The sequence below is a fragment of the Citrus sinensis genome, chromosome 8 (genome assembly GCF_022201045.2).
Source record: "Citrus sinensis cultivar Valencia sweet orange chromosome 8, DVS_A1.0, whole genome shotgun sequence".
NCBI classification, from domain to species: domain Eukaryota; kingdom Viridiplantae; phylum Streptophyta; class Magnoliopsida; order Sapindales; family Rutaceae; genus Citrus; species Citrus sinensis.
The window spans coordinates 29,477,236-29,501,854 of NC_068563.1; the positions used below are offsets into that span (position 1 = coordinate 29,477,236).

The window sequence follows — 24,619 nt, forward strand, 5'->3', positions numbered from 1 at the left end:
GTGATGTAACTACAACTATTATTTAAAAATAATATCTTGAAGAACTCTAGCGACCAATGGTGGTGCTTTTGTAAACCACAGAAGCGTTGACTTAGTTTTCCAACTTGGTTGTCAATAAAATGATCTCTGTAAAGAGACCTTGGCATAAGTTATAACTTATGGCTGAAGAAGAAGTGAAGCTCTATGGCACATGGGTAAGCCCTTTTAGTCGCAGAATCGAGCTTGCACTGAAACTGAAAGGGGTTCCGTTTGAGTACATAGGAGTAGATCTGTCCAACAAGAGTCCTGAACTTCTGAAATACAATCCAATTCACAAGAAAATCCCAGTGCTTGTACACAATGGCAAATCAATTGTTGAATCTCTAATCATTCTCGAGTACATCGACGACACGTGGAAGAATAATCCTATTTTGCCTCGAGATCCTCATCAAAGAGCCGTGGCTCGCTTCTGGGCTAAGTTCATCGACGAAAAGGTTAGTTCCCCCCTTCCCCCCGGTTTTAACTTTCCAAATTTCCAAGTAGCTAAAGCATTTAACGGCCAGTGATGGAGCTAAACTTTTAAAAGAATCGGGGGAAAATTTTTTTTTTCCCAAGCCCAAGTGTTTTGATTAAATTTTCAATTAATATACTCATAAAAATCGTTAAATTTAAACTTAACAAGGAGTGATTGAATTTCCATTTTATGTCTGATTCATGTATGCAATGTGCAGCTGTTGGCAACAGGAATGAAGGCCAGTTTAGCTGAAGGGAAGGAGAAAGAGCTGTTGAATGAAGAAATACTTGAGCAGATGAAATTGCTGGAGAATGAACTCAATGGAAAAGACTTCTTTGGAGGTGAGGCGATTGGGCTTGTTGACATTGTTGCAACTGTGGTCGCATTTTGGTTCCCAGTAAGCCATGAAGTTCTTGGAGTAGAAGTAATCACTCAGGAAAAGTTTCCAGTTTTACTCAAATGGATTGGGAAGCTTCAAGAGATTGATGTGGTGAGCCAAAGCCGACCTCCAAGAGAGAAGCATGTTGCTCATGTTAGAGCTCGCATGGAAGGCCTCAATTCAGGTTCAAAGTAAAGCGTTTTGTTGGGGATCATAAGTCATAACCCCTCATCTCCTCTGCTTTATGATTGGGTTAGCTCTCTCTCTCTCTCTGTTTGTACGATTGTATGTTCAATTTTATTGATATGAATAAAAGACTGGCATAGCTAGAGCTTGTGCAAACTAACCTTTGATATGTGTAAATGCCCTAATATAACATCTCGTCACGTCTCAAAAATATTCCAAGATCATACTAAGAAATCACAGTGAATACTGTAAAAAGAAGGATTGAATCCCCTTAACACGTGTCTAACACAATACCGCGTTATCTGTAAAAACTATTCCAAGATTATATCCAGAAATCACAGTGAATATTATAACACAAATATTCCCGCGTGACATTTGGGAATAATCACCAATATACATACTACAACGACTTCGTTATTGGTCAACTAATTACTGTTTTTGATAACCAACAAAAGTGTTAAAATCACTGCAACCTAGAAGAATTACATTGTTGGTTTGAGAAAAAGTAAATTACATTGTTCTAGCCTGATTTTGGGAAGATCGGCTAGAACGTCTAATTTTTTTATAGTACTATGACAGATCAATTAGAAACTTGATACTATTATCCGCATCAAATTATATGGAATTATCGATCATAAAAGAGATCGAACTAGAATCTTACTTGAATCATATTCGACTCATCTTATACTTCTACAAAATTATAAATCAATAATTGCTCATACCCATATGAATCATTGCTAATTATTTAGCTATCGAATCAAGTCAAATGCTCTACTATATTATAGATGCGGTAGACGCATTATCCAGGCATATTCTTTCGCATGACCAAAGCACATACGTTCATACTTCATACTATCATCATCAAACACGTCACCAAGAATATTTACAAAGCTAACGTTAAACGGATTACTTTTTGAAGTCGTTTGATTTAATTAACACAAATTTCCTATCTTGGTTGTTAAGAAATCTTTGTCAAGCAAGAGTAAGAGTTCTATAAAAGTTACCGACTTCACTGCACAAGGCACCGCAACAAAAACTCTAAATCTCTCTTAGAAGTGCACAATCAACCATGGCTGAGGAAGTGAAGCTCTATGGCACATGGGTAAGTCCTTTTAGCCGCAGAATCGAGCTTGCACTGAAACTGAAAGGGGTTCCATTTGAGTACATAGAAGAAGACTTGTCCAACAAGAGTCCTGAACTTCTTAACTACAACCCAGTTCATAAGAAAATCCCAGTGCTCGTACACAATGGTAAACCAATAGCTGAGTCCCTAGTCATTCTTGAGTACATTGATGAGACATGGAAGAATAATCCCATTTTGCCTCAAGATCCTTATCAAAGAGCCATGGTTCGCTTCTGGGCCAAGTTCATTGATGAGAAGGTAAGACATATCATTAATGTTTACCAATCACCCACCCACCTTATACTTGACAAGTGATTCTGTTCGACAAACATTAAGCCGATAGAAATATTGTTGTTGATTTATGTTTGATTCTTATGCAGGTCTTGGCCACAGGATGGAAGGCTAATTTTGGTGAAGGGAAGGAGAGAGAGGTTGCGATTGAAGAATTTGCTGAGCAGATGAAATTCTTGGAGAATGAACTCAATGGAAAAGACTTCTTTGGCTATTGGGTTTCTTGATATTGTTGCAAATCTTATTGCATTTTGGTTCCCAGTGAGGCAAGACGCTCTTGGAATAGAAGCATTCACTCAAGAAAAATTTCCAGTTTTATTCAAGTGGATTGCTAACATCACGAAGATTGATCTGGTGAACGAATGCCGACCTCCAAGAGAGAAGCATCTTGCCTTTGTTAAAGCTCACATTGAAGGCCTCAAATCTGCTCCTAAGTAGGGAAACTTCAGTGTCTTGATGGGATCAGACCCCGGATATGCTCTGTCTTGTGACCATGTGTTTGCATCACGCGTTTTAGCTCTATGTCGGCATTTGGTGAGACTGAGTCTTCAATCTTATGTAGTAAAATCAAAATAAATTTCCAAGCAACTGGAGCATTAAAATAAGCTCCCAAAGCTACACTCTCATAAATGCTTCCTCTCCGTGGTCTTGTGGATTTAATTTAAAGCAAGAATACACTTTACTATCTTAGCAAAACAAGGACAGAATGCAATGAGATACTATTATTTCATTCAGCATAAAAGCTTTAAAAGATGCTATAATCCCTTAAATCAGGCATTGACTGTTTCCATAAGAAAGCATAGTACTAGCTCCAGCTGTAACATTTTTTAATCTAATGACTGCATGTTTATCTGCCTAAAAAGACTTGTTCTTATCCTCGAATAAGCTTCCATCCTTTTCTCATTCATAGTTGTAAACGCACCGGAGTTCAGCATTCTTGCATTCCTCCTAATTCACTCTTTCTTACAGGCATTTCGTCAAACAATAATGAATTTTAATCAAACACTTGACTTATGCAACATTTGCAATCGATTTTAATGCTCTCCACTGGAGATTTTACAGATAAATAACAAACAGGAGTCACGATAGAGCTACCTCTGACTCGTTATATACCTCTAGTAAAGTATAAATTATAAATTGCTAAAATCCACCAACTGTTGCCAGTACTTATTTACAGCAGTAGTCAATGCACTATTGCATTTGATTAAATTAATACAATTTCCAATCTTGCATGTAAAGAAAATGAAAATAATATTTTCACAACAGCTTGAAAACAAAGAATCATTCAATGGATCAGTTTGTCTCCACGAAAATGTTGACTTTAAACTATTCAATGGAATAGCCGAAGAACTGAAGCCAAGCCCTTTTAGTAGTGGAAATGGAGCTGGCACTGAAACTGAAAGGGGTTTCCCTTTCAGCACATAGAAGAAGACTTGTCAGAAAAGAATCGTGAGCTTTTAAAGTACAACCCAGTTCGCACGAAAATCCCTGTGCTTATTCACAATAGCAAACCAATTGCTGAGTCACAAATCATTCTTGAGTACATGGATGAGAAATGGAAGAAAGAATAATCCCATATTGCCTGCTGAAAACATCCAATTCGTTACATTAAAACTACTTCCATAAGCTTTGCCTGCTGAAAGCCTGAAACCATACGCCTCAAATGTGCTTCCAAGTGATATGAAGTCACTTGATGACAATATAATCCACTTCTTCTCTTCCTTCATGATTCTGTATTCGCATTCTGAGTTTAGCTCTGTGTATTGTACTTGCTGAGATTGTATGTTCAATCTATTAGATATATTAAAGCCTGTTTTGCTGCATTAAAACTACCTCATCAGTAAACTTTTTTCACTCCATGAAGTAAAATTGTGAGTTAAAGTGATTTAATCCATAATATGAATGTGATGATGGTTGGTCGACTTTAGATGCCAGATGGAAGTGGTGTTTACTAAGCAAAATTAAGCTTGGAATTAGAAATTATTTGAGGTTCAGTCACTAGAAGATTGCTGTAAAGTCGCGTTCAGCTTTCAATTTCTTGTTTGTACTAAACAAATTAGAATGGTTCCGGCAGTTTCAATTGACTTTTTGTTGACAAAGTCATATTTGTTGCTTTCATTACAGTTTGAAGAATATCATTGGAGCTACTGAATATGAAATTCATCCGTCAACTTCTGCATTTTGCCACTTTGTAGTATGTATGCTTGTCAAAGAGGTTATTCAAAGCTTTGTTGATTTTTTCATTAGATTTTTTCTCATATGTATTACAGGTTGCATATTCTGAGGAAGTGTTACCGACAAAGGTGCGCATGTTGCTTCAGTATAGCCTCTGAACTAGTTTTTTCCCAAGTTGATTACAGAGGGAATCACAAAGTTAATTTGGAAATCTCCCTTTTAAGTTTTAAGTGATGCTCTAAAAATGGCTGAAGAATTGTCACCTATCACTTAAATTTCATTTGCTAGAGTTGTTAAAGATAAGGTACGTTAGAGAAGTGCCACTAGGGATGTGTTTAGGAACTGAAAGCCGCTTAATACTCACTTTACACTGCTATTAAATAATAAATAGAAATTGCTTAAACCCCTGGATTATTCAAAGGCACCAATGCAACTGTGGATAAGTAAACTCACAAAGTGCTAAGAAGGCATGTTATTTACTATATCTACTGGGACTGACATAGAGCTAAAACACATGATGCAAATACATAATCATAAAGCAGAGGAGATGAGGGCAATGATGCCATCAAGTCACTAAAAATTTCTTTCACTTGGAAGCAGATTTGAGGTCTTCAATGCGAGCTTTAACATAGGCAAGATGCTTCTCTCTTGGAGGTCGGCATTCGTTAACCACATCAATCTCTGTGATCTTCCGAATCCATTTGAACAAAACTGGAAACTTTTCTTCAGTGAATGTGTCTACTCCAAGAACTTCTTGTGTCAACGGGAACCAAATTGCCACAACAATTGCAACTATGTCAACAAACCCAATAGTTTCACCTCCAAAGAAATCTTTTCCATTGAGCTCATTCTCCAGGAATTCCATCTGCTGGAAGAATTCTTCAGTCACAAGCTCTCTCTCTTTCCCTTCAGCAAAATTAGCCTTCATTCTCGTCGCCAATACCTGCGTTCAAGAATCAAACATAGCGCTTTTATTTTACCACTCTTACGAATTAGAATTACTGGCTGTTAAGTGTAAACAGAAACACGACGGTTACAAAAAATACGCTGTACCAAATAGAGTTTTAAGGTGTGTCTGGACTCTAGACTCTGGAGCTTACCTTCTCATCAATGAACTTGCCCCAAAAGCGAGCCATGGCTCTTTGATAAGGATCCTGAGGCAAAATGGGATTGTTATTCCATATCTCATCGATGTATTCAAGAATGACTTGTGACTCAGCTATTGGTTTGCTATTGTGTACAAGCACAGGAATTTTCTTGTGAGCTGGATTGTATTTAAGAAGTTCAGGACTCTTGTTGGACAAGTCTTCTTCTATGTACTCAAAGGGAACGCCTTTCAGTTTCAGTGCGAGCTCGATTCTGCGACTAAAAGGGCTTGACCATGTGCCATAAAGCTTCACTTCTTCAGCCATGGTTAAAGTTTTGCACTTCTAAGAGAGATTTAGAGGGTTCTGTTTGTGTTTTGTGGTGCTTTGCGCAGTTATAACTTGGGTTACTTTCGTGAAGCTCTTTTTCTTGTTTGACAAAAATTTCTTGCCAACCAAGATTGGAAATTTGTATAAATTAAATCAAATGGCTTGAAGTCAACGTTTTCGTGGACACAAAGTGATCCGTTAAATGATGCTTAGTTTTCTAAATCTTATCAATGACGTGCATGCTTACTGCTAGTATAAAGTATGAACGCATGTGCTTTGCTCAGGCTATAGAATATACTTTGAATATGCCTTAATGGTGCGTCTACCTCTTCCACATTTAGTGCAGTTGACTTGATTCTATAACTAATTGATTAGCAATGGTGAACCGACAATTCGTCTTGATTCAATGACTAATTCTTAGTACAACTCGCTCATATCAGAACCGTCCGAATTCAATGAAATCACATCAATGTTGGAGTACCCAATGAAGCCCTCAAATCTGCTTACAAGTGATATGAAGTTGCTGTGGCATGCTTGAGGCTCGTACAAGCAAAAAGAGTGGAAGCAAAAGGGCATTGGAAGAAGCTTCTTAACAGCTGAAAATGCTTGAAGGTCAGCTGAAATGCAAGAGTTTCTTTGGAGGTGATACCTTAGGGTATTTAGACATTGTTGGGATTATGAAGGGCAAGAAGTGAAAGCTGTTTGGAACATGGGCACGCATATCCTATCAAACGACTAAATAGTCCTGAAACTAAATGGGACACAAATTGAAAACATAGAAGAGGATTTGTCATTTTCTTCTCAAATACAACCCCATTCATAAAAAGGTTCCTTGTCTTATGCACGGAGAATTCTCAGTTGCAAAATCACTAGTTATTCTTGAATATGTCAATGAGACATGGAAAAATAATCCCAATAAGCCTCAGGATCCAAACGCGGGAGCCATGGCACGCTTCTAGGCCAAGTGTATAGTTGAGAAGGTAAACTTCGAACGTAGTGTTCAAGGCCAGTTGGTTCCAACCTCTAATAAAAAAAAATCGCATGGCTTTTGTTCGGTTTTGTAGCTTTTGCGGGCAGTGCTTGAAGCTCTTACAAGCAAAGAGAATGGGCGCAAAAAGGCCATTGGAAGAAGCTTCTCCGCAGCTGAAAATGCTTGAAAGTCACCTTAAGATACTATAGGGTATTTGGCCATTGGTGGGATTGTGGTGTAATTGGTCTGGAATCATGCAAGAAGCCATAAAGGTAGAGCTAATAAATGGAGAATTTTTTTTCCATTTTACACAATTGGATAGCATAGTGCTTGGCATTGCCATAATCCTAATCCAAGAGCACCTGCCTCCAAGAGAAAAGGTACTTGCATATGTATGCCCAATAAGCCATTGATAAGAAGTTACTTTCATTCAAATCATATGCAAGTTAGTTATGGCAATTATAGATGTCTATGTATTGTAGTAACTAAATTAAACAAAGAAAGTTACCAATGTTACAAAAACGCTTATGATTGAGTTGATGTACACTTATTGACACTAGAAAAAAAAGTAACACCTTGTGAAAATAACCTTGTAAGAGCATATATACGAAGTAAAACACCAGCAAAGAAAAGACAGCACAAATTATTACCAATTATATAAGCAAGATTAGATTTGTTCAGAACTTGTGAAATCAGATTCCATGAGCAGCACTTGGATCCTTGACAATGGTCACCGGGCAACTTGCATTTGCCAACACATGGTTGCTTACACTACCAAGCAGCACCCTATATTTAAATTTCAATAAACTCCATTGTCACTAAATTAAGTTTATTTTGCTTAAGTTAGCAGATTAGAGAAAAATTAAACAAACAATTGATATACCTTTGGATAGTGCCAAGACCTCTGCTGCCCATGACCAAAGAATCAAGCTTCATAGCTTCAACAGCCTCACAAAGCTTGTCTCTAGCATCACCCCAGTACAATTTTGCTACAACACTCACCTATAAACAAATCCACACACAGAATTAAAATTAAAACAAAACCCCCCCCCCCCCCCCAAATAAAATAAAAAAACCAAAAAAAAAGAAAAAAGAACTAACATGTTTCTGCTTAGAAGCAGCATCAAGCATATCCAAAACGTCTTGATCAAGATCAACTTCATATTGCTTCATCACCTCTTGGTCGCGAAACTCCTCCAATGGAATCAAAGCTACCCCGAAAATTCATTAGAAAAATTAACAAAAAAAAAATTAAAGAACTATATAAAATGATTAAAGTGCTTACGTGAGCCGGTGTCGGACCAGAGAAGGTTGCGGGATTCATCATCTTGGGGAAGCTTAATATGAATGATGTAAAGGGTGTCACCTTTTTCTAGCAAATTATCAATTGCCCATTTGAGAGCTAATTTGCTTCCCTTTGAGAAGTCCAAAGCTACACCTATGCTCCTATTATTTGATGCCATTTTGAAAAAAAAAAATTAATTTGTTTAGGGTTTTCCAATCACTTGAGATACAGGAGTCAAAAGCGATGCAGAAGAAGGGAAGGTCATATCAACTCCTGCTTCTGACCTTTTCCATTGTTTTTCCTGCACGTGTGAGGAGTTACACTTGTAACAGAGCAATAATTGAATTATCCAATGCGAACCGAACCGATCCCAACCCGGTCCCCCAACAAAAAAGTATATATCAAAATCAAGAAAGAAAATTAAAATATATTTTGTTTTTAAGGCAAGGGGTGGCAATATCTAAATTTATATTTTAATCCGATTAGTTTTAAAACTTAAACTCGAGTGGTTAGTTAAATAAGATCATTTGAAACCACTCAATCATGTCCTGACGTTATATTATATAACACATTCTTAATTTTATTTTTTTTTAGATTTTATTTTTTATAATGAAAAATTTATCTTGTTTTGGGGCTATAAGGTAGCCGGAGTTGTCCAAAGTCTTAACAGCCAGTCCAGTCAGATAGTCAACTGACATGGAAAGATAGGCACATAAACCTAACAAGCTTCTATCTCTAAATGTGTATGTCTTTGATTATCTAACAATTGAGGCTCTATCTACTTTTCATGCTGGTTGGACGTCAACGTATAGCCTACGATGTCTGTTGTTTTTTCAGTCATTTGTAGACAAGTAGCTAGTCAGGTATTTGCCATTTTCATGGGCTTTAATTTCTTCATAAATAAGAAAAATCGGTATACAACATGTCACGGCAAAAGTCTGAAGTACGTCTATCATGCAACATTTCCATTACAATAATTCACTAAATTTTCATCATATAGTTGCAATAAATGTATATGTAATTTTTTGTATATTTATTGTCAGAAATTAGTCACAATCTTTTAAATGAGTTTTATCATAGCACAAGTTAAATATAAAATTTTTAGGTTATTTTTATCGTCAAGAGGACCAATCCTTTTAAAGCAAATGAGATATTAATACTTTACTAATAAGATAATTTCTTATCATATCACTTTATTACCAAAAAGTTTTCTCGCAATCACTTGTTCTCACTTAATGTCTCGACTTTTATCATTTTACTATCAAATTGTTAATTCCATTAAAAAATTACTGATGTCATAAGAGCATTTTAGAAATTTCAGTATACTAAGCAAAAAAGTATTATACTATTTACAATTATATCAGTTGATTATTTTAGGTATATATATAAAAGAAAATCAATTAATAAAAAGCTTTATCTCTTTGTATCTAATTAATTTGTCCTTTTTTTATTTAGAAGATTAAATTATAATTAGAGAGTTTTTGGCTAAAGTAGACTTTAGATATAAATTTTATTAAAATTTCTGTTAGTTTTAAATAAAAGTTAAAACTTAAGGTGAAAAAATTAAGGGTGCTTTTAGTTGTTGTTTTTTTTTTTTCAATTGGTGCCTTTTACATTTTTTTATAGAAAGAAAATTGAACTTTTATTTGATGTTCTCAAACTAAAAAAGTTATTAGATAGCTTGTTTTAAAATAGTATAAAAAAATTAAAACGGTTAAAACATGTTCAGTCGTTTGCCTGAAAATATAAAAAAAATAAAAATGTTTTCGGTAGTATTTTTGTATAAAATGCGTTTCTTAATTATTATTATTATTATGCAATGAAGTTTATTTTTTAATTTTTTATTATAGATTTAACTAAAATAAAATACAAATGAACTTGTTAAAAAGAAAAAATATTCAATTACCTATTACAAATAAAAAAAAATCAGAACTTTCTAATTTTTTAAACTGTTCATAATTTTTTCACTTTTGGAAAAAAAAAAAAAAACTGGAACAAAAAATCTGCAGTGGGTGATAAGAAACGTATAAAGACAACTATTAAGGATAATTAATAAACGTTGGCGAGCGAAAGAGGGTTAACAATGAGTAGAATGACAGAAAGATTAAAGGATGCAAGAAGATTCGGCACGTGGGCCCCCAGGGGGGACAATCCACCGAAAGTCCAACTCTTGTCAACTTTTCCAAAGTATGTTCTCTGAAAAAAGTGGAGCACGTACTTTCTCAACAAACAAATACAGTTGAAAATGAGAAAATACTTAGTGTAGACGAACACCAGAGAAAGACGAGAGAAATAATAAAGAAAGGGATAGGAAGAGAGTGAGTGGATAGAGAGGGAGAGTAAAATTTTTTCTCTCTAGCACTACTCTGAACAAAGTCTTCTGCTTTGTAAATTCTTAGTTTGCTGATAAAAAACAGGCCCGCCAAATATATTTTTTCTGTTTTTTTTTTCTTGCAAGATGAAAAACAGCTTGCCGAAAATAATACCAAACACATCTTTAACTTTCAGACAATTTTGGTAATAAAATGAAAGTTGAGTGGTAAAATGATAGTATCTCAAAGTGAATTCTCTTCTTCCGGGCCATGGCCTACAATTATGCTTGCGCAACACATGTTCTTCACTTGAGTTTCACCTGTACCCAGTTTAACCCTAGATTCGTGGGCTGAAGGCTTCTATGGCCCAATTTGTTTTCCCTTTTTGTCTTTTATTTCCATTTGTGGATTTTTAAATTTGTTGAGGCTCGCTATTTATTTACTTTACTTTGTTTTGTTTTTTGGTTTCTTTGACAATTTTGCACAAGAGGTCAAAATTGAGGGAAAGTAATCACTCAAGCTTCAGGTCTTTTATTCTTTTTTCTTTTATTTGCTGGGCGGCTACTTAAGTGAAAAAGTGAAAACGTGGACAAATAAATACACGAATTCATTGTTTTCCCCCTTTCTAGAAACAGAGAGTGCAGTGTGCCTGAGGAGAAACAGATGATGCCAAGTCTTCATGTGATCAATAGAGCCATTGACTTGTTCTATTTATCAAGAACCGAAAATTAAAATAAAAGCGGAGAGAGGATTTAGGTGCAAAGATATCTAACTCAAATCTGCCATACAGCACAGGACACCTAATCGAAAAAAAAAACAGAGCACTGTGTTGACTAATTGCCATGTTTAACAAATAAATTAACAAGTAATTAAAAGTCTTGTGGCCAACAAAAGAGCCCACTGCCTTAATGGACTAGCTGGAGTTGCAGTTTATACTTTGCTGTCCTCGTAATTAAATTCTACTTACCTATATACCCATAAAAATTTGCAGTAAATAAAACAACCAGGGCGACAATAACTATAACCATAAGCATTTTTAGAGCTATCAAGCTACCATCAGAAACGATTATCTAGTGTAATTTTGTAATGTCTCATCGAAATTAACTGGACAGTGTGACATCACATATGCAAGTGTTACTACAAAAGGAGTAACTTTGCAGGGTTTAAGACTAATTCATCAGTATGTTAATTGACAACTTCAGTTCGTACAACAAATGGCAGGTGAGCTGTATTGCTGGACAATTGTACTAATCCAACTACTAAAGCCACACCACACAACTAAACTAAACTGAAAACTCACTGTCCAAAACCGGAACCACCAGCTGACTATGTTCCTGTCTTTTCCGTACTTTCCATATTTTTTTTAATCTCTCTCTTTGAACTAAATCTTTTATATAAATATTGCCTTAACGCAAAGCCCTTATAATTCAAAATCCTCTCTCTCTCTCTCTCTCTCTCTGTGTGCTCTGTGTTAAAAATCGTAGTCACTTCATATGGCTGTTGAGCCTCCAACTCAGTTTATTGATCAAGATTATCATCATGAAGCTTCATCACTCTCAAAGAACAAATCTAAAAGTACCAACAGTAGTTATTGGTCATGTTTTGGCTCATCAGATTGCCGGTCAGTTTTGAACTCTCCAATCGAATCAGAACTCGGCTCAACAGAAACCGAAAGCGAAGAATCCGAAGAAGATTACATGGCTGAGTTGAGCCGTCAGATGGCTTACTACATGCTTCAAGATGATAATAATCACGATCATCATCATCATCATGATAAACAAGAAAAGTCATCATGGAGTTCATCGGCTGCCTCGCCGTCGCTATCAACCTTCTGGCCACCGTTAGACTCGACCCACGAGGGCCCCAAGGTTCAATCTAAACAATCTCTTATTGATGATCAAATACGAGCAGTTCAAGTAAGCAAATATAATCACTTCTTGTTTATATATAATATCACTTTTTACTCTTTGTTCTTTTGGTTATATTTGTGATTAAAACTTTGGCTTCTTCCTTTTATCTTTCAAAGTACTATAAGCTGAATCTCAAAAAAGACCAGTCTATGAAGAAAAATCAAAACAAAAAGAGAGCAAATATTGTTGATCCACAAAGTTCAAATCCCGTGAGAGCCGTATTCCTTGAAGGCCCCGGTTCAGAAACCAAGTCATCAAGTGGAGGCACCGGAGTTTTTTTGCCTAAAAAAATTGGCCATGCTTCTGAGTCACGCAAGAAACAAGGTACAGAAAACTGGAATAGCCGCTTCAATATCCTTTTCCGATTTTAATGGGTCACTTCAGGGAATTTGGTTTGATTTGGTGGGCATTTTGCTTTTTCTTTCCATGGTTGTTGGGGTGGTTAAAGGTTCACTCATTAGGTTTACTTTAACTTTGTATTTTCAGTAATTTATTAGATTATAACTTGTTTGGTTCTGATTCTTTAGATTCCAATCTAGTTTTCATGTTATTAGATTCTATCTTGTCTCATCAATCAATGGTTTCTAGAATGCTACTGGCCAAGTTATATATATATAATTCTAGAAGTGTACACTTGGAATCTTCCCTTTTCTGGTCCACTTGTTTTGTTTTATTGTTAGGATTAATTTTGTAACCTTATCAAGAAATTGTGACTTGTGACTTTGTGAGGTTCGAACTAACATCATTATTGTTTTTTGTTTCTTTTTCTTTAAAAAATAAAAAAAAATTTGTTTGTTGGGTCTATATAGGATGTTCGACAGTCCTTATACCAGCAAGAGTAGTACAAGCACTAAAGCAACATTTTGACAAAGTGGGTGTGCCGTCAAGATTCAATGGAGATTTTCCTTTGCAAGATGGTATCTTATTCACCACCAAAAATTAATTTGTATCAATAAACTCACTTCTTGTCTTTTAAGATAAATGTTTTGATTTGGTTCTCTTCATATGGCTTGTTAGGTTTAAACAATAATAGCAGCTCGAATTCACAGCAGCAGCAGCCGGCGCCGGTCTCAAACCATCAAGAGATTGCTCTACCTCAAGAATGGACGTATTGAAGGGGAAAAAAACGAAAAAAAAATAGAAATTAACTCGTCAAATTAGAGAATCCAATAGGTTGTAGGAACAACAAAGATGAAGGGGAATATATATTTCCATTTCTATTATATTTGTTTTTGAAGGGGACTATTGACTTAAATGAAGTAGGAAAATCAAATATGTCCCTGAAAGAAATGGACACTGCAGGCTCTGTACATTCTTCAGAATAAAGATTCAGTACTAGTAATCTAAGGATGTCTTTTATAAAGTCCTTTGTAATAATAATAATAATAATAATAATAATAATAATAAAAGTCCTTATTATTGCTTCATTTTGCTCATCAATCGTACATTTCATTTTCGCAACAACAGAACAAAATAAGCTCCAAATTGGCCGCCTCGCTATAAAGTTTTAGAAAATGTTGAATTACAAACGTATGCATTTGGTCGTTGGATTATAAAAATGTGGAATGTGGGTATATGAATGCCGCGTCGGGGCCTCTCCCATGTTGCTTTCATTGATGAAGTGCTTCAACCCAAACATCGATACCATTAAATTTTTCATCATATTTTTTAAGGTTTTTTTTTATTTATTATTTTCTTTTTTGTTAATTTCATATTTTGCTTTCATTGATTAAATGCTTCTATCCAAGCATCGCGATTTCATTAAATTTGTCGTCATATTTTTCAAATTTTTTATTTATTATATTTTTTTATTAATTCCATTAATACATGGTACTAATTTTTTTTATTACAAGTCTTAAGTTATTTGTTATATGTTTTTAAATAATGAATTATATTTCTCAAGTCCCTTAAAAATTCAAGATAAGGACAAAAATTGACAATGTAATGAAATATTTGAATTTTGAAGTAACCAAAAAAAAAAAAATTCAAAACAAATGCAACAACTTAAAATACGTAATAAACTCATTGTATGGATAAAGTATAAGCCCACCATATCCGACTTCTATTACAATAAAAACATTATTATAATCAACAAATTAAATGGATAATGCGATCACTAGGCCTGTATTTAGCGAAGGCAATTGACCTTTTATCTCTTTTGATCGTGCATCATGTCACATCGATTACCATGCCACCTCAAGATTCAAAGTTGTCTTGTAATTGGGTCCATGCATGCAACCTCCATAATTATTTGTTTGGGTAAATTTATTTTCAAGGAGAATTTGTCAATTATAAAGTATTCAGGTTCTCCTAATGAATCTAATTCAGTTTGCAGTTGAGATTGTTAATTAGCTCACTGAATTTCCATATTTAAAGGGCATTACCATCACTTTTCTGTATGCATTCCTCTCCAATTGATAATCATTCTTTCTAATTTTCTATTTTGTTTTTTTTTCTTTCTCTCACTTCTAAGGCTAATGTGTTTCCAAGTAGGGGTGTTCAGAATTCAATCCGATCTTCTCAATCTGTCTAATCTGTATAAGTTCGATACGTAAAAATCTGATCCATAAATTGGTGGATTGGATTGAATTAAAAATTTGATAATCCGCAATCGGTGGATTGGATATGGATCTACTTATGTAAATCTGCGAATCCACAAAATATAAAAAGTATTTATTTAATTAAAAATAAAACCTGTAAATATGCATTAGTATTTAATAGTAAATAAATAAGTTAAAATATGATTATATTAACATTAAATTATATCTTATTCAATAATAATATAAAACAAAAAATAATGAAATAAACAAATATAGTTTCTTAAATAGTTAATTTTCATATCCTGATCTAAACAAATGAGATTTTTTCTTTTTAGTGTATTGTATTTTGAAACTTTAAATATATTTTCTAGCTTTATTTAAATAATTTATTTATTTAAATCTTATTTAATTTTAAATTTGATCGATAGTAAAATTATTTTTATATTAAATTTTTTTATTTAGTTGGTTTGTGTATTAGACAATATTAAAAAAATTTCAGTCTGCAAACTAATTCGTAAAATGATGAATTAAATATGGATTAGATCAAATGCACATCCGATCCACAAATATATAAATTGAATTTCATCAATCCGTGAATTAAATTTGATTAAAAATTTATAATCTATAAAATCATATATCAAATATAAATTAATATCAAATTCATAAAATTCATCCGCGAACACCCCTATTCCCAAGTGGTTCTAATTACTTCACCTTCCTGCAGATTCCTTCCATTCTATCCAAAAGATATAGCGATACAGTCATGTCGGTGGTTAATTTCCTTCTTTGAAAATGAAATCGAAATCGACGCTGATCCTTCACATTAATCCGACAGATGGATCCAGTATTAACTTGTCAGATTCAGCTGGGCAACAAGCCGGGGCCCAGGCTTGCAAAGACTAATACGAAACCTGCTTGCTGCATAACCAAATGGGGAAAGTGCTCACACAGTGCAAAATCATTCGCTTTGCCGTGGTTTTTCAAGTAAGTTGTTAATTAAAATGCCAAAATGGTAGGGCCAGTGCCAACTCAGCTAAGTCCTTTGATTATGTTTCACTATTTTTACTTTTTAAGGAAATATTTGCACCCCACTTTCACTTTGGCCTCAAAATAAATCATTTTTTTATATATTTTCGGAAAAATTGATTAATTAATCACTTGTCTGCTAGTTAGAGAAGCGAGTGCACGGAACACTAGTTAGTGAATGGTGGCTATTGATACACGTTGCTCTGAAGATTGCACAAAACAAGCCGGCTTTGTTGGGATTTTGCGGCCTCTTACACATATCAATTTGTAGGGACCGTTGGGGCACAGGCACTGCCATTGATTTAAGTATGAATCAATAAATCGGTCATTGATTCAGGACTTAGCTATAAAAGAGACAATAAAGAATATAAATGAGTCCCTATTGGTAGTTGGTCCCGAGGACCCAGTCACATGTATTCCACTTGCACATGACTGCATGAGCATTGTAATCAATGCGAGTAGAAGAAGGTACGAGTAAATTTTTGCTAAATGATATTTGTTTTACTTAATAACTTTTTGGCATTGCTTAGCTTCTTTAAAGGTCCTCTGACCTATGAAGCCTTGTTATGATAGCAACATTAACATCTAGAAATAGGAGTTACAGCAGCACTGCAGCAGAGAGAGGCATTACATTAACTATGGTATAAAAAACCCAAACGATAATCCAACTGCATTTGGCTACATATGTTTTTTTTTCTTTAAATTTTATAAATATTTACATGACGCCTAAAAAGAAAATTACATTAGTGTCTACTTATGTTTTATAACTATATAATCATTATCAATAATTGGATCCATATGTTATTCTAGACTTTAAAAAAAAACAACAATTGAACTCTCTTGGTGCCATATTTAAAAGGCACCACTACATTTGTATCCACTTAAATAAAGAAATAATACTAAAAATAAAATTTCTTAGGAGTTTATAAAAGTGACAATAGGAAGAATTGAACTCATGTTGATTTTAAACTGTGGTCTAAAGAAAATATATTCAAAGTCATAAGAATAGGAAAACCAATATATACGTAATAAATATGTATGTTTCTCCATAGTCAAAATTATATCAAAGTGTATAGTAATGACGGGTGACACGTGTCCGTAAGAGCAGGGTTCAAGGCAAAACTCTAATTTCACGACGTCTATTATCTATAAATAAAAGGGTCATCTCTAAGAAAAATTGGTCTTTAGCTTTTGAGTACACTGTTCACTTTTAGAAAGAGAAAACTCATTTTCTTCTTCTTTATTTTTTCTTTTAATCTTAATCGAACACTAATTTAAACGTTGGAGTATCTTTTTTAGGTACTCAACCCGCAGGATTCAAAGTCAACTAATCTTTACAAGTTCTCCACATGCTACAAGTACGTGTGAAGGTAAAAATCTAAACCCTTTAAACTCATATGCCACATCTAAGTTGATCTAGGAACTTTTCAACATTGAACCGGCCATTTTCTTAGTTTTTTTTTTCCCATATGCCATTTAACACACAAAAAGATAGTGTTATTATCTTCAAAGAAATTAATCAGGGAAACAGAATCACTATAATGGGCTTGGCTTTCATCCCCTTTGGAGCTGAAAGCATTATGTGGGCTCAATTACGTGCCTTCCCCAGAGGCCGGAGTAGAAATCTTTTATTATCTTAAAGTTTTATTGAATCGAACCAGCACACATTTAACACTGCTATATATATATATATATATATTAGAACAAAAATGTACAACACTAGTTATTGGGATTGGTAATTTAGCTCTAAATTGAATTAATATCATGCACAACATTGCATTAAGAGTACTGCATAGCAAACCTTATAATGTTGAATGGTTCGACTTCGACAAAGTACAGGCAACTAATTCAGTGAAATATCTAATTAAAACCCAACTAATACTGACGTAATCTTGCTTCACATTAATTACAAAGATACATAAATCAACCTGGTCTCTGAATCTGGTCTGAATTTGTTCTGGGCTACCACTAATTACACATTGATGGACAACAGTACGAAGACCGCAACATTGTAGACTTGTAATACTGTTGTCCTAACCAGCACACCAACCGATCACTCACTCGCTTATTTAATAAAATCTTAAAACACACCCATCATGTTAGTGATATAACTGATGAAAATAATTTATAACAAGTAACATAATTTCATCACACAACACTTTCCTGCCTAAGATTTTCTTCCCACAAAAAATAGTATCCATACAAAGTCTTTATTTAAATATGACAAAAACAAATGATGTGGTGGCAACATTTGCAACTCCGACAATCGGCCCCTTCGCAGCCCAATATTAGACATTTAGACTACTTTTTTCCAAACATATTCTAGATCAATTATCCAAAACCAACTGCCCAAAGTGATTACTTTTAAAGCACTGAGTTTAATTTCTGGAAAAAGCAGGAAGTTAAAAAAAATTATTAGGGGCTTAGCCTAGAATTTCTAAATATCCAAACTAAAAGACTGATTTATTGGGTGGAGTAACCTATCTTACTTAGAAGGTAAAGTAATTCCTATTTACTAGTTAATATGATACATAACTCAATAATCACTCTTGGGATGAAACCGAGTTGTTCTACCACTATATTCTATCTATTAGGATCTGGTTATGATAATACAATTTATTAGAGGGATGCTTAGCCTAGGAATTTTAGGTATTTAACAAAAAAGGTTAATCTATTGGGTAGAGTAACATTTCCTACTTATAAGTTAAAAAGTAACTTACTTTTACTAACCAATGTAAAATACAACTCAACAAAATTAATTGAGTCTTTATACACCACAAAAAAGAATTACCCAGATCAAATTCTATCTTGATCTCAAAATATCCCATTTCCAACAACTCCTTTCCTCGAAATGATCGTTGTTGGGGATTAAGAAAATTGAGAACATTTCATATATACGTATATATACTACAGAGGGAGAGAAATTAATTAAAGCAAAATTTGAGTTAAAGTACTACTTACACTTGAAATTAAAAGGTAGCTACAGCAGTCTATTTCAGAAATGAATTACCCAAATCAAATGATTATCATAAAATTCAACAACTTTCCGAAGGCTTCTCATACGGTGGAAATTCAGTTTTATCAAAAACCATACTTCCAAACAGCAGAAACCCTAGAGCCTGGCCAGCAACAGCCGCAAGAAAAATTCCAGCGTTGAACGACATGAGAGAAAGCATCAGCAGATATCCAAGACTAACCCTAATAGCATGCAAGATCGTTCTAATGATCCTTGCGGCAACATTGGTCGTGCCCTCTTTGATCAGCCGGCTGTGGGTCAGCCACTCAGCAATTACCCCCAACGTAAATACAAAAATTAGGGCTAATGCATACATGCCTGCCCTTTTGCCGGGCCAACCGGAGAAAAGGACTTCTGCTTCATTGCCCCAGTAGAAGGTCATATGCATCTTCATTTTCTTGTGGAGATGCATCATCATTTCACCGGTGCCGTTCTTCGTAGGCGGGGGGTCAAGCATGTGACTATCGTTCATGTCTGAAGAAATTATACATACAATAGAATTAATCAATGAATTAGATTTTTGTTTTTTCGGTTTTTGGGTTGGATCCAATCAGATGATTGGTTGAAACAAGATTGAGGAATTTAGGGTTCGGATGAAGGGAAGCAAATGATAGTACAGAATTATTACTATGTACCGATGAGGGGTTTTGTGGAGAACGAGAATACTCATTTTTGCTAATTAATTAAATTCAATGAAGCGTTTTATAGGTTTTAGAATTATTTCAGTATTTCCTCTGGCAATTCTAACATTTACTTACCACGACCCAAATAATTCAATGTAATTGTGAACTTACCCTTGTTATAGTAACTATATATATGTGTCGTCACATCAATGAGACTCGACTTTCGTTCCACCCCCCTCCCAAAAAAAAAAAAAACCAAAAAAGAAATGGCACTTGATTTTGTAGCTCCTGATTCCTGAACGATAATTGATTAAGATAACTATATACATCATGAAACTCAACAAATAGGCCATCATCACATGCGTTTCACAAGCGATTAGCAAATTTAAGAAAAAAACGATAAAATTGCCAGCTCCAGTCTTCCAATTTGTCACTAATAATTAATTATTAATTAGTTGTATTTCCTATATAATCTTCTATGTATAGCACGGATCAATTGTGTATTTTTATTGGCTAAAGTTGTTCACAATATTTGGTACGCATTAATTGGGACCATTTTACCCATAACAATTAATTATTAAATTAACAATAATATTAGAAATCCCAACTCTCAACATCTGAATCTCAAGTTGAACATCAATTCAATATGCTACTCATCTATTAGATAATAATTTCAAAATTTATAAAATTATTTAGCCACATTAAATGAATGAATATTATAACAATTGGGACTTACATATTGAAATATCTAATATTACTAGCAAATTAAAGGATTAATAATGTACTCGAAGGATTCTTTGGTGAACTTCAAAAATTTTCAGCCGATAATAAGAACGGATTTATTCCAAATATAGCTATACAAAAGAGTGATCTCACTCTGACTCACTCGACCGATCATCGCCGTCCTCCCATTTTCAATCAATTGATTTTTGTTCTTTCTTCGTAAAATTATATGTGGTTCGGCTAGTTTCTTGCCGTTTGAAGAACAAAGAAAAATTAGAATGTTGATATGTTTTCTTCAGTTATTAGTTCATTTTATATATGTATTTATCCAAATTGTTTTAATATACTTGATTATTCAAGGGCTGTGGTGCTGACAATGCTCTCCGTGTTAATTCAAATATCCAGTAACGCGTGAACGTGCAAACCGATCGAACTGTGAATATCATCAACTCAATGGGGCCACCAGGCTCCTCTTGATTTTTCCCCATCTTCATCGAAGTGAGAAACTGAGAATTGATTGAGTTGATGATATTTTCTCCTTTCATATCATTTCATTTATAGCGTGTAGTCGGGAATTGATTAAGGACCCACTTTGATTGGCATTCTCCGTGGAAATGGTCCATTTTGATGAGCAAATCACATGCTTCCGTTCTGTTCCGTGTGATAATTTTTCCACAATCACTTAATTCCAGCAGCGAAAGGGGCCTACTAGCAAAGGACCAAGAACAGTTTTTCCAACTTAATTAATTTCTTTTAATTTGTGGTTGATCTTCACTTTCCATTTCTTTGATTATTGTTACGGTCCAAAATCTCCAAAACTCATCACCTTATACACGACTCAAGTTGAAGAACTTTCATTATAAAAGCTTGAATATGAAATTGTCAATGCTCACTCACTACGAACTTGCGCCCTCAACTAGATTGTACTGCTATGCTATGAGAAGATTATATTTTCGTCTCTTATAAAATTTTTCTTACCAAGCGTTAGATATCTTATAAATTTATAATGCCTTTATTTAATTTTTTTGACATTAACATTTACGAGAAAACATACTTTTAAAGAATAAATGTGAAATTATTAATTAACATACAAACTGCCAAGTAACTAGTTTTAATTTGTAAACATTTTAAATCATTATTTTATATTAATTTGTAGGTTAAAAGTTGCATACTAAGAGTTAAAATTGAGTGTGGGATACAAGTGATTAAAAGAAAAAGAGTGCTGATGTTTGCCCCGGGTCAAATCCCGGGTCAAACCCCGAAACAACCCAAAACGACGTCGTTTCGTTCTAATTTTTTTTCTTTCCTCCGCTTTGAAACGACGCCGTTTAGAGAATAATAAACGCAAAACAAAAGCCCTTTCTTCGAAACAACACCCATTGCCCTTCGAATGGTCCAGATTCAGAACTCGTAGAAACAAGCGCCTCGCTTCACTGTCTTATATAAACAACTATCCCCTAAACTTGTCTTCCGTTGCCACGTTGCCATCACTTTAAAGTTTTCCCTCTGGTTCCGCAGAAACACACTTTCACAAAATGGCTCGCACGAAGCAGACAGCAAGGAAGTCCACCGGAGGAAAGGCACCACGTAAGCAGCTGGCCACCAAGGCAGCTCAGAAAGTTCGCTCCAACGACGGGAGGAGTGAAGAAACCACACCGTTTCAGGCCGGGAACAGTGGCTTTGAGAGAGATCAGGAAGTACAAGAAGAGCACTGAGCTTATGATAAGGAAGCTTCCGTTCCAGAGGCTCGTTAGGGAAATCGCTCAGGACTTTAAGATCGGTCTGAGGTTCCACAGCAGCGCCGTCGCGGCTCTTCAAGAAGCTGCCGAGGCTTATCTGGTGGGTCTCTTTGAAGACACCAATCTCTGTGCTATTCACGCTAAAAGGGTCACCATCATGCCCAAAGATATCCAGCTTGCAAGGAGAATCAGAGGCGAGAGGGCTTGAATAAAATGACGGATGTAAACATTTTAATGAGTTGTTTTTGTTGTTAGGGTTTGCTTTTGAGATGTTGATATGTAATGGGCCATTTTGGAAATCTTATGTAATGTACTGAATTTTTCTTTAGCCGTTTAGATTGTGCCTTCCAGATGCTTGTGAAAATATCTGTTGAATGTTAGAAGTCTTGTTTTAGAAAAATTGAATTATTGGGCACTTTCATTTGCTTAAGCAAGTAGTTTATGAGCTCTCTCATCGTTGAAACAAATTTTGCATATAAATAGCCCGGAAAAAAAGAAAAAAACTTCCAATTACTTCCTTCAGTATTGTTCCTTGCTGCTGCTTCTTCACCGTTAACAACAGACTTTTTTTCTACACTTTCAACAGTTGAGCTTATAATATATTAAAACCATAGAGAAATCTTCTTTGTTCTCCTTTCTTCACCTTGAATTAAACCATGAAAGTACCGGAAAGATGTCTGAAATATCTGGTGTTCCCATTAGCGCCATGAGCTCTGCAAGCTTAAATTTAGCTCAGACCCAAGTTTAGTTCCCTTGACTCCTAATGCAAGCGTGCCAGTGCCGAAACGTCGTCGTTTCAAAGCATATAAAAGGGAAAAAAAATTAAACGAAACGATGTCGTTTTGAGTTATTTCGGGGTTTGACCCGGGATTTGACCCGGGGCAAACATCATTTTCCAAAGAAAAAATGATTGAAGGAAGAGAGAACTATTTTTCATCATTTCGAGTTGTGATATTTGATCTCTTCAAATTATCTTATTAGTTTTCATTTCTCAATTAACCCATAAAATTTTTATAAAATAATTTCATATAATTTCTTCAATATTCTTATTTATCATTTTTACTTTCTTTTTAACTCTCGTCATTTAAAACTCCAAAAGTAATCTAATCCAAACAACGGGTTTGATTTTTCTTCAATGTGTTGCTGACTTGTGTGAAATTAGATCTCGCCTTGTTGATGGTGATGAAATTACCGGGGCAAGATGCATGATTTTGCCCGGCAGTTGAGATGGACGATAGAGCAATACATGAAATTTCTCTAGAAATTTGTCTTTTGATAAAAGTTCAAATTCTCATTAACGTATAAAGATTAATTGCTTATTAGCAGGGACGGATGTAGCATGTGACCAGTGGGGCCAGCCCCCATTGGCCAAAAAAAATTTTAAAATTAAAAAATATATATTTTAGTTTTCTAATTAGCCCCCATCAAAATTTTATTAAAATAATCACTATAAATTATAAACCCCCATAAATTTTAAAATTTAACTTTTAAGAATTATAAAAACTTATATTTTAATTAAAAATAATGATAGCCCACCACTCAAAATATTTTCTATTCTCAAAAATAGGATTAATTCTTCTAGTCTCTATAATAACACTAGAGTGAATGTTTTCAGTAATGAAACTCATGAAGAATTATCTTTGGAATCAGATGGGATAAATGATAGTTTAGTTATTTGTATAGGAAACAATAAATTTAATAATATTGATAATGAGTCTATTGCATAACATTTTTAAAATACGAAAATGCGTAGAGAATAATTATAAATGTATTAGCAAATATTTTATATATTCAAAATTTTAGTTTTTCATATTTTATTATTATCTAATTTAGCCCCCGGTAAATTATTTTTCTAAATCCGCCACTGTTATCAGGTGCAATGTGCAAAACAAAAAACAACAAATAATGTTTCAACTAATTAAAGTTGTCATGCTCGTGAATTGGGTTAAAAAAAGTGCTGCATGTCTTTTCATTCAGGAAGAAATGGAAAAATCCCTGTAACTATTATAGAAGCTTACACAACCCTTTTTCTATCACCCAATGGACTCCAAACTCTTCTTATAAACCCTAGCTCTCTTGATTAGGATGGCATTGAGTTTGCGTGCAAGTTCCTGGGATCTGATATTGCACTCGAGATTCTCGCGTGCCAGCACACGCTCCTCTGAGTTCTTGACTTCTTGATGTGGTGCGTCAAGTAATTGGAAGGAGTAATGATACAGCCACAAACTCTTGTACAAACTTATTTTGTACAAACTGACATGGCATTAATTGATTGGTTGAATGAAAATATAAATTAATAAAAACAAATCATGTGGGCCAAGTGATATTTAATTCAACTAATCTTATCATGCCACATCAGTTTGTACAAAATAAGTTTGTACAAGAGTTTGTGGCTGTATCATTACTCAATTGG

At 34.4% G+C, this 24,619-nt stretch overlaps 5 protein-coding genes and 2 pseudogenes across 5 annotated transcripts; 4 read left to right on the forward strand and 3 right to left on the reverse strand.

The window, feature by feature from the left end:
- The first annotated feature begins 33 nt into the window (after positions 1–33).
- On the forward strand, positions 34–1,218 carry LOC102617720 (glutathione S-transferase U7-like). Its single transcript, XM_006488353.4, has 2 exons — positions 34–473; positions 711–1,218. Exons 1-2 carry the CDS (start codon positions 159–161, stop codon positions 1,065–1,067), a joined length of 672 nt encoding a protein of 223 aa, XP_006488416.1. The 5' UTR covers positions 34–158; the 3' UTR covers positions 1,068–1,218.
- Positions 1,219–1,363: 145 nt separating this feature from the next.
- LOC102618005 (glutathione S-transferase U7-like) lies at positions 1,364–3,154 on the forward strand (annotated as a pseudogene).
- A 1,933-nt stretch (positions 3,155–5,087) lies between these two features.
- Positions 5,088–6,203, reverse strand: LOC102618283 (glutathione S-transferase U7-like). Its single transcript, XM_006488354.4, has 2 exons — positions 5,748–6,203; positions 5,088–5,590 (listed from the first exon to the last, which is right to left on the reverse strand). Exons 1-2 carry the CDS (start codon positions 6,057–6,059, stop codon positions 5,234–5,236), a joined length of 669 nt encoding a protein of 222 aa, XP_006488417.1. The 5' UTR covers positions 6,060–6,203; the 3' UTR covers positions 5,088–5,233.
- Positions 6,204–7,482: 1,279 nt separating this feature from the next.
- On the reverse strand, positions 7,483–8,620 carry LOC102618570 (universal stress protein PHOS32-like). The gene is made up of 4 exons (XM_006488355.4): positions 8,318–8,620; positions 8,134–8,243; positions 7,916–8,034; positions 7,483–7,818 (listed from the first exon to the last, which is right to left on the reverse strand). The coding sequence occupies exons 1-4, from the start codon at positions 8,493–8,495 to the stop codon at positions 7,725–7,727; spliced, it is 501 nt and encodes a 166-aa protein (XP_006488418.1). The 5' UTR covers positions 8,496–8,620; the 3' UTR covers positions 7,483–7,724.
- Positions 8,621–11,919: 3,299 nt separating this feature from the next.
- Positions 11,920–13,967, forward strand: LOC102618857 (uncharacterized). The gene is made up of 4 exons (XM_006488356.4): positions 11,920–12,545; positions 12,656–12,863; positions 13,349–13,456; positions 13,557–13,967. The coding sequence occupies exons 1-4, from the start codon at positions 12,123–12,125 to the stop codon at positions 13,652–13,654; spliced, it is 837 nt and encodes a 278-aa protein (XP_006488419.1). The 5' UTR covers positions 11,920–12,122; the 3' UTR covers positions 13,655–13,967.
- A 5,173-nt stretch (positions 13,968–19,140) lies between these two features.
- Positions 19,141–19,593, reverse strand: LOC107178362 (copper transporter 1). The gene has a single exon (XM_015533428.2). The coding sequence runs from the start codon at positions 19,591–19,593 to the stop codon at positions 19,141–19,143; it is 453 nt and encodes a 150-aa protein (XP_015388914.1).
- Positions 19,594–21,615: 2,022 nt separating this feature from the next.
- On the forward strand, positions 21,616–22,611 carry LOC112499294 (histone H3.2-like; annotated as a pseudogene).
- Positions 22,612–24,619: the final 2,008 nt, after the last annotated feature.

What these genes read in the sequence shown, in the direction of transcription:
- LOC102617720 (XM_006488353.4), top strand. Translation starts at nt 159, where the DNA reads ATGGCTGAAGAAGAAGTGAAGCTCTATGGCACATGGGTAAGCCCTTTT. An exon ending in CTAAGTTCATCGACGAAAAG is followed by an intron (nt 474 to 710) that starts GTTAGTTCCCCC and finishes TGCAATGTGCAG; the next exon opens with CTGTTGGCAACAGGAATGAA.
- LOC102618283 (XM_006488354.4), bottom strand. Translation starts at nt 6,059, where the DNA reads ATGGCTGAAGAAGTGAAGCTTTATGGCACATGGTCAAGCCCTTTTAGT. An exon ending in GCAAGTTCATTGATGAGAAG is followed by an intron (nt 5,591 to 5,747) that starts GTAAGCTCCAGA and finishes TCTTGAACGCAG; the next exon opens with GTATTGGCGACGAGAATGAA.
- LOC102618570 (XM_006488355.4), bottom strand. Translation starts at nt 8,495, where the DNA reads ATGGCATCAAATAATAGGAGCATAGGTGTAGCTTTGGACTTCTCAAAG. An exon ending in CTGGTCCGACACCGGCTCAC is followed by an intron (nt 8,244 to 8,317) that starts GTAAGCACTTTA and finishes TTTTCGGGGTAG; the next exon opens with CTTTGATTCCATTGGAGGAG. An exon ending in CTGCTTCTAAGCAGAAACAT is followed by an intron (nt 8,035 to 8,133) that starts GTTAGTTCTTTT and finishes ATTTGTTTATAG; the next exon opens with GTGAGTGTTGTAGCAAAATT.
- LOC102618857 (XM_006488356.4), top strand. Translation starts at nt 12,123, where the DNA reads ATGGCTGTTGAGCCTCCAACTCAGTTTATTGATCAAGATTATCATCAT. An exon ending in ATCAAATACGAGCAGTTCAA is followed by an intron (nt 12,546 to 12,655) that starts GTAAGCAAATAT and finishes TATCTTTCAAAG; the next exon opens with TACTATAAGCTGAATCTCAA. An exon ending in AGATTTTCCTTTGCAAGATG is followed by an intron (nt 13,457 to 13,556) that starts GTATCTTATTCA and finishes ATGGCTTGTTAG; the next exon opens with GTTTAAACAATAATAGCAGC.
- LOC107178362 (XM_015533428.2), bottom strand. Translation starts at nt 19,593, where the DNA reads ATGAACGATAGTCACATGCTTGACCCCCCGCCTACGAAGAACGGCACC.